The following is a 14,291-nucleotide window of genomic DNA, read 5'->3' as shown; positions in this document are numbered from 1 at the left end:
AATTCCATCTGGTCTAGTGAGTCATTTAGGATTGATATTTCTTTGCTGATTTTTTGTTTAGATGATTTGTCGAAGGGTGACAGTGGGGTATTAAAATCTCCTACTATGATTGTATTGCTATTAATTTCTCCCTTAATGTCCTCCAGCAGCTTTTTTATGTATTTGGGTGCTCCCATATTGGGTGCATATATATTTACCAGGGTAATTTCTTCTTGTTGGATTGCTCCCAGTCCCTAGTACACTTAATCACAGTACCCTCCCCGCTTTCCTCAAACTGCTTACACAATTTGTAATGATATATTTTATGTCAATTTTTTGAATGCCTGTCTTTCTACTAGATTCTAAGTTCCATGAGATCAGGGAACATATCTGCATACCTGCAAATACTTGTTAAATGATCAAATCAAATATAAATATTTTGATTCTTATTTAAAGTCACATAGCAATGAATAATAACTAGAGCAATGCTAGACATTGTCAGGAATATAAATAAGGACTGTGCTAGATTTTTTTTTTTTTGAAGAATTGACAATTCTGCAATAAAATAAAATAAAATAAAATACAAAAATAGCAGATTTCCCTGAACTCTGGAAATTTGTGGATTTAAATCATAAGAATATATTTTTTTTTAATCTTGTCTTCTGGGTGAGTTATATATATACATATATTTAAGTTTCATAGAACAGTAACAACAGAATAATTCCTGGGTTAAATACAGTCTTGGAATATGTGACTAAACAAAAGCATAAATAATTTATATGCCATGACCAACATATGCAGTGTTGATTTCTGGGAGGTACATTGCCTTCTACTATTTCAATAACAGAATAAAAAACTGCTATCTTTCCTGTCTTTACAATATACCTATATCCTAATATTCTACAAGGAAATATATATAACTAGAAGCCCAGTGCATGGATTCGTACACTGGTGGGGTCTTTCAGCCTGGCCTGCGGGGCCTGGGCCAAAACCAGCCTGGTACACAGGTTCGTCCAGGGCCTGTCCAGCTCATCTTGCCCAGTCCCAATCAGCAGGACTTCAGCAGCAACCTAACCTACAAGCCGAAGCCTCTACCCCCTGGTGGTCAATGCACTTCATAGTAACTGGTCAAAGGGCCCAATGAACAGTTGGACACTTAGCATATTAGGCTTTTATTATATAGGATAGTGTGTGTGAATGTGTGTGTGTCAACACATAAACTTTGTACCTTCCACAGTGAGACTAATTATTATATAATAATATTGGCAACAATAGGCAGACCATCACTGTGGGAGTTTGAAATATGCAAAAAAAAACCTGTTAATTTATTCAAATGTGTTCAGCTGTCATCAAATTTAAAAATATGCCTCCATGTTTCATCTCCTTCAAGATCAAAGGTGTATTTTAAGTTTCTGTGTTTCTTTGATGGCATTATTTTTCCATCTAAGCCAAAGTGGTTCAGAATGCATGAGGTACTTCATATTTCTGAAATTCTAGTGGTAGGAATAATAGCAATTTTGTTATAAAAAAAATTCAAAACACACCAAAAATGTTCAACAATTCAAAATAACTACTTTTAATAGTTGGTATTTTGTGCATAAGAAAATGGATTTTTTTTTAAAACACTGGTCAGAATCATTAGAAGAAAAATATGACTGCACTAGTGGCTTATAGAACTCATAGTCTCAAAATACAACAACAAAAAAAAAAACCCTTAACCTAAATACAGGTAATAATGGGTTTTTTTACTGGATTTTGTTACAATAGAATTTCTTAAAATACCTGAAGCCATAAGACACCCACTAATTATATAATCTTGGATAAAAGCTAAATCAGTCATAATGTGTTTATCAAGGGAAAAAGTATTGCATATTTAATGATTCAGCATCATTTTTCAATCCTGTGAATAAACAAACCTTATTTTTACAAATGAATGTGTCTGTTCTGAAAGGATTATGTATTTTCTTTGAAGTTAACCTTTTGAGGCAATCAAGCACTAATGACAAGATAACTATGAAGAATTTCAATTAAAAGACTAGTCTAACCTGCACACCCAGTAGAAAAACAAGCAAGGCTTTTCTAAATACATTTACTATCCAATTAATTTTCTGAAGCTTTGGTTCCCGCCCCCCCCCCCCCGTTTTGTTTTTGTTTTTGTTTTTGTTTTTTAATTTCTACTATCTATGCACTAGGAGCTACAGACCACAAATTCAATTCATTTCTCTCCTTTGGTTAGACTTCACTGGGCCAGTTACAAAAAGAGGCTGATATTTCTGCCTTCCTCAGCTTCTCCTAGCTTTGCCACTTACTGAGGTGAGGAGAACTGATATTTCTTTGGCCATAAGTAATAGACTTTTGTTGTGTAGAGAAGGGGGGTGTCTGTCTGTTTTGCTTTTCGGTTTTTGTGTGTGTTTTTTTCTTCAATCTTGATAAGGTGAATCCAAATGCTTTTTAAGCTCAGATCCACCAGTTTATGGAAATCTCAACTCCTAATTCTTTGCTTTCCTCAGGTTAAGAAAACAAAAGAAAAAGAAAACCTGCCCATCCTTACTTATCTTACGTAGATAAAACAGAAAAAGATGAATATTAATTAAGCCCTTACTATGATGAGGCAAAGGGCAAGATCTGCTCATTTGTGGCTTTGCTGAGTTTTTCCAGCAACCTTGAAAGGTAGTTATTATAATCCTGGAGAGTCTTAGTGTCCCACTGTAGGTAATGGCTCAAGCCCAGACAGAAGTCTGTGTCATAAAGATGGAAATGCGTTTGCTCTGTTGAAAACACTATTCTTTGAACTTGGAAATGCCCCCACAGAGTTCCAGAAAGATTACCAGTTACCTTGGCTATTGTTGCTCAAGTAGAGAGAAAGATTGCTTTAGGAATGAATAGGATAATGTCTTTCCTCGTCTAATTCTTTCTTTGGTCCATCATATGTATATATACTAGCTGCATTTGATGTCAGTTACAGATGTATTTCATGCCCTAAGATGAGCCAGTATAGTGAATGGGCATAAATTCACTCACTCCGCACACACCACTTACAGAGGGTACAAAAGAAGCACATGGCACCATACAGGTAGTTCAGTTAGTTAAGAGTGTCATCTTAATATGCCATCATTGTAGGTTCAGTCCCTGGTCAGGTCACAATAAGAAGCAACAAAAGCCGAAACCGGTTTGGCTCAGTGGTAGAGCGTCAGTCTGCAGACTTAAAGGTCCCAGGTTCGATTCCAGTCAAGGGCATGTACGTTGGTTGTGGGCACATCCCCGGTGGGGAGTGTGCAAGAGGCAGCTGGTCGATGTTTCTCTCTCATAAACATTTCTAGCTCTCTATCTCTCTTCCTTCCTCTCTGTAAAAAATCAATAAAATATATTTTTTTAAAAAAGAAGCAATAAAATAAGTGGAACAACAAATATCTCTCTCTCCCTCTCCCCCTCTCTCTCCTTCTCCCTTTTTCTCCCCCTCTCCCTCTCTTTTTCCCTCTCCCTCTCCTTCCCATTTCTCTCTAAAAAGTAATAAATGATCGGGAACTGAACCTGCAACCTTGGCATATTGAGATAACACTCTTAACCAACTGAACTTCCTTGAGGGTGCCATGTATTTCTTTTGTACCCTCCATATGTGCTGTGTGCAGAGTGAGTGAATTAATTTATACCCATGTAAAAGGTAATTACATTATAATACCATTGACAAAAAAATGAGGAAATACCAAAGAAATTAAGTCTGTTTGAAGCCATTTGAGTTGCAGTTGACTTGTGAGAAGTATAAGAGGAGGAATTTACAGGCCATTGGAAACCCGGGACTGGAACACACAGAGGACAGAGCCAGCACAGAGGATGAATGTGCTCTGAAGAGGAGGGTGAAGATGTAAGAAAGACGGCTGGAGATTGAACTCGGATGATGGATGACTATTCACTCTTCAGAAGGGAGGAGAAGAGAAAGAGAAGGGATGGAGGGGAGAAGAGGAGAGGCAAAAGGGAACAGAAAGAGAACCCAGGGAAAAGGGCAGGAGGAAGTGCAGACATGAAATCCAAAAGGTGAACATGGAGATGGAGAGGGTAGGGGAGCACAGTCTCAAATCCTATGAACCCAGGAAAATACGAACAAATAAAAGGCCTTTAGATTCACAAGAATGCTCACTTGTATATAACCCTTTAGGGAGCTTCAACATCAGTTGAAAACAGATACAAAAGGAAATGGTGACCAAGAAGTAAAGGCATCAATTACAGATGGTGCATTCAAAGATTTAAAGGTCTAAATGATGACAATAACTAACAGCACTGATACTGATACTGCTTCTTATATACCAGGTACTGTTCTTAGCACTTTGCACATATTACCTCTCCAACACCATAAACTAGGTACTATTATTACTTGTATTTTATAGAGGAGAAAACTAGGTACAGATAGATAAGTCACAGAGCTAGTAAACATCAGAACCAGGACTCTAGTGCAAACTTCCAGAACCTATGGCTCTTGACCAATGTGTACACTGCTCTCACATTTTTTAAGGTATCATTATTATCGTTGTGTTCATTATGCACCCTCAGAGCTTAGGTCAGTGTTTAACACACAGTAGGCACTCAATATTATTTTTGTTGAATTAATGAATGATTAATTAGAAAGAGGATGAGGATCAAGCAAAAGAATGAAAGTTGTTTTTAAGGGACTTTACTCTGGGATTATTTAAACTTCATTGAAAAACTCCTCTATTTTCTCAATGCTATAACTATGTGAAAACAAACTCGTTGTGTTTTAATTTGCCCCCCACCCACCCCCCACAAAAAAAAAAAAAAGACTTCTAGAGAAAAATCAGGATAAAGGTTAACTTTCCTCCTCAATCCAAGTGAGTTGATTTTTTTAAGTTAAACTTGGTGATCTGAGGCTGGCTCTACAATCTCTAAATTGCCAAAATCCATTTTCCCTCTTCCACTGAATACAGAATAGGACTGTAAGCTACTCCTCAAGGCAAAACACTCAAAAGATACTAAGAAACAATTCTCAATGATAAAACTTGCCATCAGTAACTCCTAACTGCAAAATTGTTTTAAAATTAATTTAAATGGAATATACAAACTTCTAAACAGTTCTTTCTTAAAAGCTCATAAAATAGTTGAGCTTTTAAGCCCTTGGAGATGTGAACAAAAGTGATGGTAACTATTTCAGCTATATATCAAGTTGGAATAACACATTTACCTCCCAATGCAATTTCCATTTTCAAATGTACACATTGATTAAGTATCTTAAAATATGCAATTAATTATACAAGCTTACTTAACAAATTTAATCAGCATTATTATTTTTTTGGGGGGGAGGATCAATTATAGCTTGTTTAATATAGGAGACATAATAAAAAAGCATTTATTCAGCTAGTACGAAGTGCCATGTGCTCTTCATGGTGGAGGATATAATGAATGTGTAAGGTATGACCCATATCCTTACAGAGCTTAGTACATAAGGGGACATTGTCATGACTTCCCAGTTCTATGTCATTATCTTTAGAAATTGCTATGATTGTGTACTTTAGCTCAGATCTCAAATCACATATTTTGTGAAGTCAATAGGACTTGGTACATATCAATAGTACTTACTTCTCTCATGGGACTAGACCCCAAGAAAGGTAGAAATTCTTTACAACAAATTTTCAAATAGCTTTTCAACCACTCTTTCTAAATTACTCTGCTCTTTACTTAATTTTCCTACCTTTTTCTTTTTTTTTCTTCTTTTTTTAAATATATTTTATTGATTTTGTACAGAGAGGAAGGGAGAGAGATACAGAGTTAGAAACATCCATGAGAGAGAGTCATCGATCAGCTGCCTCTTGCACACCCCCTACTGGGGATATGCCCGCAATCAAGGTACATGCCCTTGACCAGAATCGAACCCGGGACCCTTCAGTCCCCATGCCAATGCTCTATCCATTGAGCCAAACCGGTTTCGGCTTTCCTACCTTTTTCCATGTGAAAACTTATATCACAAAACTTTCAAGAATTATATAAAGATATCTCTTTATTTTAAGAGTAATTATATATAATAAAATACTAAAATAACATCTACAATACACACTGATTTATGAGGCTATATTATTATTATTATTGCCCTCATTCGAACAAATAATTTTTAAGACTAAACCTTTCCAATATTAACTTCTACATTGTATTAAATAAGGATACTTAAATAATTGTTTTTATTCATTACTCAGTGATGAAAAGGAGTCATGCCATACATTATTAAGTCAGAGTATTTTGTGGAATATAGTGAGGATTTTTTTCAACTTTATTAAGTACAACTGACAAATAAAAATTGTATATATTTAAAGTATATGACTTGATGGTTTGATGAAGTGATTTGTGAAATGATTACCACAATCAAGCTAATTATTTTATCCAGTAACTCCCATAGTTATCATTTTCATTCCTTTTGGAATGAAAAAATGTATGACAAGAACATAAGATAGAATTTTTTTTAAATTCTACTCTGCTATTTGTAAAGGAAAATGTTTTATAAATACCTATTTTCTAGAGCACATCAAGAATACTTCCTTTAACCTCAATTTCCACAACAATTATTACTGGTTTTTGGCTGTGACTTGTTACTTATGTTTATTTGTTTTCACTATATAGTTATTTTATTCATAAAGTTACTATATGGCATATTTTAATTTTCCCATTAAAACTAATTTTGTTTAGGACATTACAAAACATATCTCAATATGTGGTTTCTAACCCTCCCAAAAAGAAAAAAAAATCTTATAATTAAGATAGAGACTTGCTGTTAATAGGAAATAACACCTCTTAAAGTAAGATTACCTCCAATCATATTTTTGGAGTAGTCACGTTTGGAGAATATTTGTTTTAGCTCTATATTTTATTTTACAAGTTTGGGTAATATCAAAATACTAGAATCATATCCTAGGCAAGTAACCATAAATCTGTGAACTATCTGTCCATAAAAACACGGTACTGTCCTGAACTGATTCCGTCACCAATTTTATATAAATTTTATCAAGACATATGCTAGGGAACAAATTTTATTAAGATTTTTTATATGTATATTCATCTCTCCAGAATGAACATTATTTATGTGACATTTTCTTTATATTTTATATATATCACCATCATCTGCTAAAGTAAATCTTTCGTTAGTCTAAAATTTATTTAAAGTTATTCTTTTACATAAATTGTTTTTATTATTCCCCACTCATTTAGTCACAAAGCATTGGTCACCATCAACTAAAATAAGATTGTTATCATTAAAAGAAATAAATACCTTTCTTTGTTTTGCTTTCCTATGTGTTATATTTTAAACATTTTCTTCCAAGAGTAACAACTAATAACATTGATTTTAACCACCCATCAAACTTGAGAGGGGAAAAAAGAAAGAAAACAGAAAAAGAAAATAAATAGTAAGTACTTGGTTCACCTGTGACAGAACCTATAGTGACCTCTTGTGGTAAATCCTAACTACAGAGCTTTGGAGAATAATAATACATATAACCTTTTCCTAGGCCAGACACTGGAGAATGTGGAAGCATTGTTTGTCCATGCTAGCAAACAGCTAACTATTGTTAACAATGAAAGTCAGAGATAAATATTGACCAAACTAAAGGATTTCTTTTGGGAAATCTAACCATTCACTGACAAAATACTCATAGCTGCTCCCCTCTATCAAAAAATATTGTCTATGTTTCTGTTACTAGGGCAGTTAAAAGATGGCTAAGGTACATGGATTTTGTACCTACCCTACTTCTGGAATCAAGCAAAAGGTAGACAACAGTGAATGTCTTCCATTCTAATGAAGACAACAGTGTCCTGGGATAACCAGCTCTCTAGTCAGGAAAGTGCTGCATTTGTTATATAATGCAGCACGGGCTCTAAAGCAAGAGACAATCCTCTGGCTTGTTTGTATGTATTATTTAGGAAGCTGTCAGTATAATTTCGACCTCTATGATGTCTTCATAGTGGAGAGGTACATTATAATACCTGAGTAAACCAATGCTTCTAAGACACTTTATTGTTTTAGCAATATTTCCGAAAGTGGTTTAGATGTTAAAGAAAATCTTCCAAGAAAAATATCAAGAAATTTATACCCAAAATACCCATTTTTTTTTCACCATTTCTGTTAAAGTGTATAATACTTAAAAGTTATTATTCCTTTTTTGGTTTAGGTTTTAAATCACTAGTTTCTCTCTCTCCTCTCCCACAGGTTCTCCTTTAAGATCTCAGTCTTTACAAATATTAATTACAGTACAAAAATAACTGTGGATGTTCCTGTAAGAAATCACTGCATATAGAAATGGCTGTGCAAACTGGGTACCTCTAGAAAGGTCGAAATTGAGTATCTTGAACTTCTCTTGAAAGTTAAGTGGTTCATAACATACTGCCACTTCTGCCTACTTTCCTGAGTCCATTTTTTTTCCCTAAAGAGAAAAACATTTCTAGTTTTCCATAATGTTTAAAATATTAAAGAGTAATACTTAATTTGTAATAAAAATACATTATTTTCAAAGTTATAATTTTTCGAAATGGCAACCTAGTTTACCATCACCCAAAATAACCACTTCTGCTGACTTCTCAAGGAATCAAAGACAACGTCTGAATAGCATGTGCTGCCAAAGATATAATCAAATGAAGTCCTTAGAAATGTTTTATTTTGTTTTATAATTTAAAATTCCCACTCAATAGTCCTGAAAACTGTTGTTTTATTTCCCTTTGCCCAGGATCTTGCAGCTCCTTACAGCCTAATATATGTTGATGAATAGCTTGCATAAATAATTGAAATTAAAATAATGGAAGATAGCCTAATAGTGTTCCAGACACAGATTTGGTCAATAGTACTTTGGGGCAGAGACTTTATATGGTGTTATGAACTCACCATGTAGTTCCCAAACTTTCCCTACCTACCAAGTTATTCCTGCTAGCGCAAAAAAAGAACAAAAAAAAAGTATCTAAACCTTGCTTTTTATGCTTTTGACCTTTAGAACTTCTTGGAGTAATAATGTTCTCTCTCTACCTACTGGAATCACATGCCAAGAATTAGTGTAATTCCTTTTATTCACCTAAAATGATCTTGCCTTTTATCTTTAAACTGAAAGAAGTTGTTTCAGTATATTTCTAATATTTTGGTATTTGTCTATAAAGTGCGTGCATGCGTGCATGTGCGTCCATCCTACTCAATGGCCCTCATTATTTTATTTTACAGACTTTGAATCACCAGTAATAATTTGAAATGCCTTCCCATAATGGACTGAGTTAACTAAATAAGGGAAATAAAAACCCCACATCAGGTGTGAAATGACAGCAAATAGGCTACAGTACTACTCTAGGGCACAGAATATAGCAACATTATTCTGGGAAATTGCAACTGAGGAGTTTGAAATTTTACTAGGAACTCCTCACATTTAAAAAGTATACCCAAATATACCAGGCTCCTTGCTCTTTGGTTCTGCTTTATCAAAAGTTCTCTGATGGATTTCTAATTGGCTGAGATTTCAGCTCATTAGTGATATCCATGGACAAATAAGCCTGTTTTGTTTTTGCTTTGTATCTGTTTCCCTTTCATGTCTAATCTCTCTTCCTCTGTCCCTCCCCATTCCCTCCTTCCCTCTCACTCTCTTCCTCTCACCCTACTTCCCTCTGTATTTCTGTTACTTTCTACATTTCTGGGTTTGTGAGAAAGAGAGGGTTTTCTTCTGCATCTATCTTTGTATCTAGGTGGATGCTGGTCCATATGTTTCTCTGTGTGCATCTCTATGAATATGTTTCTATTTCATCTGACTCTCGCTAAAAGATCTGATCTTTTTATAAGAAAGAAACGGACCAAAAAGAGAAGCATTTCATGGGGTAAAGGTAAACAGACAATCCCAGGCTATCTCTCCAGTTCTTAAATATATTGGGAGTACTGCCTCCTTTTCTTTTTCTTTTTCTTTTTTTCACTAAAACTCTACCAACACTTCACTTTCAATGTTGTTAATTTAAAGCAAGCATGTCAAACTCAAAGGCTAACATGAGCCAAATAAACAAGGTTTAAGTTTATGTGGGCTGCAAAAGAACAAAAGCTTCAAATTTCATAGAAATGTAGGTTTATTTTGAAAAGTATAACATTAAAAAAAAAAAAAAAAAAAAGAGCAATGATAGCCCTAACCGGTTTTACTCAGTGGATAGAGCATCAGCCCTTGGACTGAAGGTTCCCAGGTTCAGTTCCAGTCAAGGGCCTGGAGTCAACTGATCAATGTTTCTCTCTCATCGATGTTTCTAACTCTCTATTCCTCTCCCTTCCTCTCTGTAAAAAAAAAAAAATCAATATATATATATATATATATATATATATATATATATATATATATATATTTTTTTTTTTTTTTTTTTTTTTAAAGCACTGATAAAAATTGTTTTCTTCCTGACACTCAGCATCTCTTCTCTGCTACTATCTTTCCTACTTCAGGGAAAATCTTGTTCACAGATTTTGAATTACTTTCAAAATCTATCCAAAGTGAATGTTAGTAATTCTGGATCTGACAGGAGACTTATTTCCTTTCAAATTGTAAATAACTGCTCACACCGTTACATTGGCTGGGCCGCAAACATATTCATGTGGGCTACATGTGGCCAGCAGGCGACGAGTTTGACATGCTTGATTTAGATAACAGTGAAATCACTGTGACAAACTCAATATGTGAGAATTCTGAAGAGCATTTTCTTCATTAATCTCAATTAAACAACTTCTCAGCATGAATTTATTTCTCTGCCAAATTATATAGAAATGACAACTATGGGATACTCTCACATGAATATGTAGACCAATTTAATACTGTGATCCTTATTTTCCAGGGTTCTTCCTATATAAGTGGTACTGAGACTTTCCAGTTCTTATTACATACACATGTGCATATACTAACTTTAAGTATCTAACACATTTCAAACAAAGCTCAGAGCATTTGAGTTGTGGTATGAAAAGTTATCCATAAGCAATTAGAGATGGTATGTAAAATGCCAAAACAGATAAATTTTCATTTGTACTAGGTGTTTTCCATGGCAAGAACCATTGAACCAATGAAGCATTATAATCATGACATGTGGAAAAGATAGAATAGTCACTCGTTTAGATGGAAGAAGTAAAATGGAGGCAACAGAAGCAGATATTTCTAAGCCACACAAGGTAAGTCTCAATTTCGTGGTATTTCTGAAATAAAATGTAATTTAAAAGCCTACTCATAGTTCCAGTCTGTATACAAAGTTTCAAAGATGCTGTATTAGTAAACTTCAGTCAAAGAACTGTGACCTTCTGGTTACCCTGTAGAGCAGCCGAGAGCCCATGGTTTTATTCTTTATTCTGAAAAGTTCTTTCACAGACCAAACTACAAGGAGGTGAAATAACTCAAGAGGATGAGAAAGCTGAAATAACACTCACGTGTCTTAAATAACTGATTCTAATAACCTTTAAATTTCCCCAACTGGTTGTCTTAACAGTAATATCCCCTTGTACTTGAGGTGAGTAATATGAATACAAAAAAAGTAGTAGACAAACATAGAAATTGCCTACCATTGTAAATTTATATTTTATATCATCACAGAAATCAAAAACACATTTGAAATTACACTGGAATGGCTAAAAAATAGTATAGGTTTCTTAAATTAGATCAGGCCAATTAGCTTCTTTCTTTCTTTTTTCCAACCCAGAAAGTCTACTCTAGACTTGTATAGTACCAGATACTGACCACAGTGGAAGAAATAAAGTCATTCGTCAGAACTTTATGAAAAATAGCTTGGGACATTTAAATATATATAGTCCCAAAATCAGGAGAAATTCGTGCAAGCCTAGTTTTAGAAGGGATCCTAATATAAGAGTTAATATAATATATTCTACCAATTCAAGGAAAGCATAATTATAGTTGAGTGTCCTTTGGTCTTACCCACTAGGCAGGGAACTTCTTCAGAACTGAAGTGTCTTAATCATTTCTTAATCCAAAGGACCTCACAGAGTGTCTGTTGTATAAGGCACTCAAAAATATATTGTTTTAATGAATGAGCAAAGGAATGAATAAACACTTATGGAAATACAGAGAGTATTTCAATTGTTTTGGTCTAAGCTTTATACTAATCAATATGCAGAAATTTCCCTCTCATAATTCTGCAAGCAAGGGATCTCAAAATAAAATACAGGCCTCAAAAGGGGGAGGGGAGGACACTTTAAAAGATACTTTACATATCTTCCCGATAAAAATTTGAAAATTATGTAAAAGAATTAAAAACAAGTAGAAGATGTAGAGATATCAGTAAAATGCAAAGTTTACAAGGTCTTAAAATATGAAAAATATAAGCATCATCATTCAGAACATCGTGGAGGCAATAAGTGCATAAATGGTGGTATTTTGTCAACACTTTAAGGTAAGCAAACCGTCACACCGGTAGCAAGGTAAAATGTCGTTTTTAAAATTCTTTCTCCAGTTATTGTAAAAGCACAGAAGTTATTTAGTTTCCCTTCTACATTGCTCCTGTTTTAGTCAAATCAAATACCATATGAATCATTATAGGTCAATGCACAATTAAAAACAAGAAAAGAAAGAAACTTTCAACACAATGTGACCATGGTAACTGCCTTCCCATTTTTCAAATACTCTCTTCATGAGGTTCAACTTCAATTACTCCCCCTCGCCCAAGGCTCCTCTCAGCGGAACCCACTGGGCCCAAAATCCAGAGACTGAATCTTATCAAGTAGCCACTTTTGCAGCCATTCCCAACTTGAGGGAAACCCTGGCACTGAGATTAACTAAACTCTACGACTTCCTTCAGTCTCTGCAGCCTACTTGGGTGCGGGAGGGAGGTGTGGAAAGAGGATGAACAAGAAAACATCCCTCACCAAACTGAAACTCAACTCTATTCTCTAGACGTGTCTACACCCTACCAGCTCCCCCTTAGCTCCCTCCGATTCCTGGTTCTGGACAGGTGGGGGGTGGGGGGTGCACACAGGTGAGAGGAGGGTATGCAACTAACTTTCCACCACCACCACCACCTCATTCCTGCCCCCACCCCAAATCAGATCCGGCTCTTAACTGAAGCCACCAGGTAGGGTTGTTTGCATCCCCCACCCCTCCCTCCCTCCGGGAGAGGGATGGGATGGGGAGGATGGGGGGCGCGCGTAGGCAGGACAGCAGTAGGATGTTTTTGAACTGCAACTCTTCTTACCGCTGGAGCGTCTGACGATGTTCTCCAAAAACGTGTTCTGCGGTGCCACCAGCCCTCTCTTGCCCCCCGGCATCCTGGGTCTGGAGAGCGGCGGCCAGGATCCGCGGCGGGGGAGGGGGGGATGCAGGAGGAGGAGGAGAAGGTAGAGGAAGAGGAGGAAAAGGTGGAAGAGGAGACGATGGAGCCGCCGAAAGAAGAGGGGGCGCGGCGGCGGCGGCGGGGTCCCCAGACTGTGTCTCCAGCCCGACCCGGATGAGCAGCTCTGGGGAGGAGGACCAGGCAGTTCATGGTAGTAGCGCTCCCCCGGCCGCCGCTGCCCAGACTGTGGCGGTGCCGCACACGGGGCTCGGGAACTGCAGGCTCCTCCGCGGGGCACAGTGCGCCTGCGCCGCCCCCGCTGTCGCTGTCCCGCTCCCGCCGGTGCTGATGCTCAGGCTGCTGCCGCCGCCGCGGTGGCCGCCGGCGCCCGGGCGCGGGCTCAGCATGTCTCCCCCTGCCCCGCGCCCCGGGGCAGGGGAGCGGGAAGAGCCAGCTCCAGCGCCTCTCTTCCAGTCCCTCTTGGCCAGACGCAGACCCCTTCGCTGCGCCTTCCTCTCCCCGGGCCCCGGTCCACCGTCCCCGCAGCTGGATCAACTTCGGCCGGGCTGCGCGCCTCGGGTCCGCTCCTCTCTCCCTGGAGATCGAGGCAAAAACTCGCCGTCCAGGGACCGCGCGGAGAGGGAGAAGGAAGCAGGAGAAGCAAGGCAGGAGCCAGAGAGGGCGGTGGGCAATCGCAGGGATCACATCTCGGCTTCTCCCGCCGCCGGGGTCTCCAGCCCCGAACGCGTCTGTCGGTCTGCGGGGTTGGAGGTGCTCTGGCTCCGCAGAGGCTGAGCGCTGAGCAGGGACTGACTGGGCGGCGCGCGGGGACGCAGAGCTGCCACCTGACGCTGCTGCACCCCCTCCCCCCTGTCGGGCTTCGGCTCGCGGAGCCCTACGCCCGAGCTTCCAGCGCCCGCCCTCCCCCGCGGCGGAGCGGAGCCAGCAGGGCCGGCACGCCAATGGCCCCTGCGCCCAGGCTGGTCTGGCGCCGGGAGCTGAGCCGCACAGCACAGGGGAGCTTCCGGGAGCTGCGAAGCGCTGGAGCGCGTGGC

General features: G+C 38.1%; 1 protein-coding gene across 1 annotated transcript in view; it reads right to left on the bottom strand.

The window, feature by feature from the left end:
- The window catches only part of KCNH5 (potassium voltage-gated channel subfamily H member 5), a 252,494-nt gene extending 238,501 nt beyond the window's left edge, over window positions 1–13,993 (bottom strand). The window contains exon 1 of the mRNA XM_084866422.1: window positions 13,159–13,993. Within this exon, the coding sequence (XP_084722548.1) occupies window positions 13,159–13,231 (73 nt within the window). The 5' untranslated portion in view covers window positions 13,232–13,993. The remainder of the gene's footprint in view (window positions 1–13,158) is intronic.
- Between the last annotated feature and the right edge of the window lie 298 nt (window positions 13,994–14,291).

This window comes from Pipistrellus hanaki (assembly GCF_964339955.1).
Source record: "Pipistrellus hanaki genome assembly, chromosome: 1".
NCBI lineage: Eukaryota > Metazoa > Chordata > Mammalia > Chiroptera > Vespertilionidae > Pipistrellus > Pipistrellus hanaki.
This window is presented reverse-complemented; position numbering and strand designations above follow the sequence as displayed.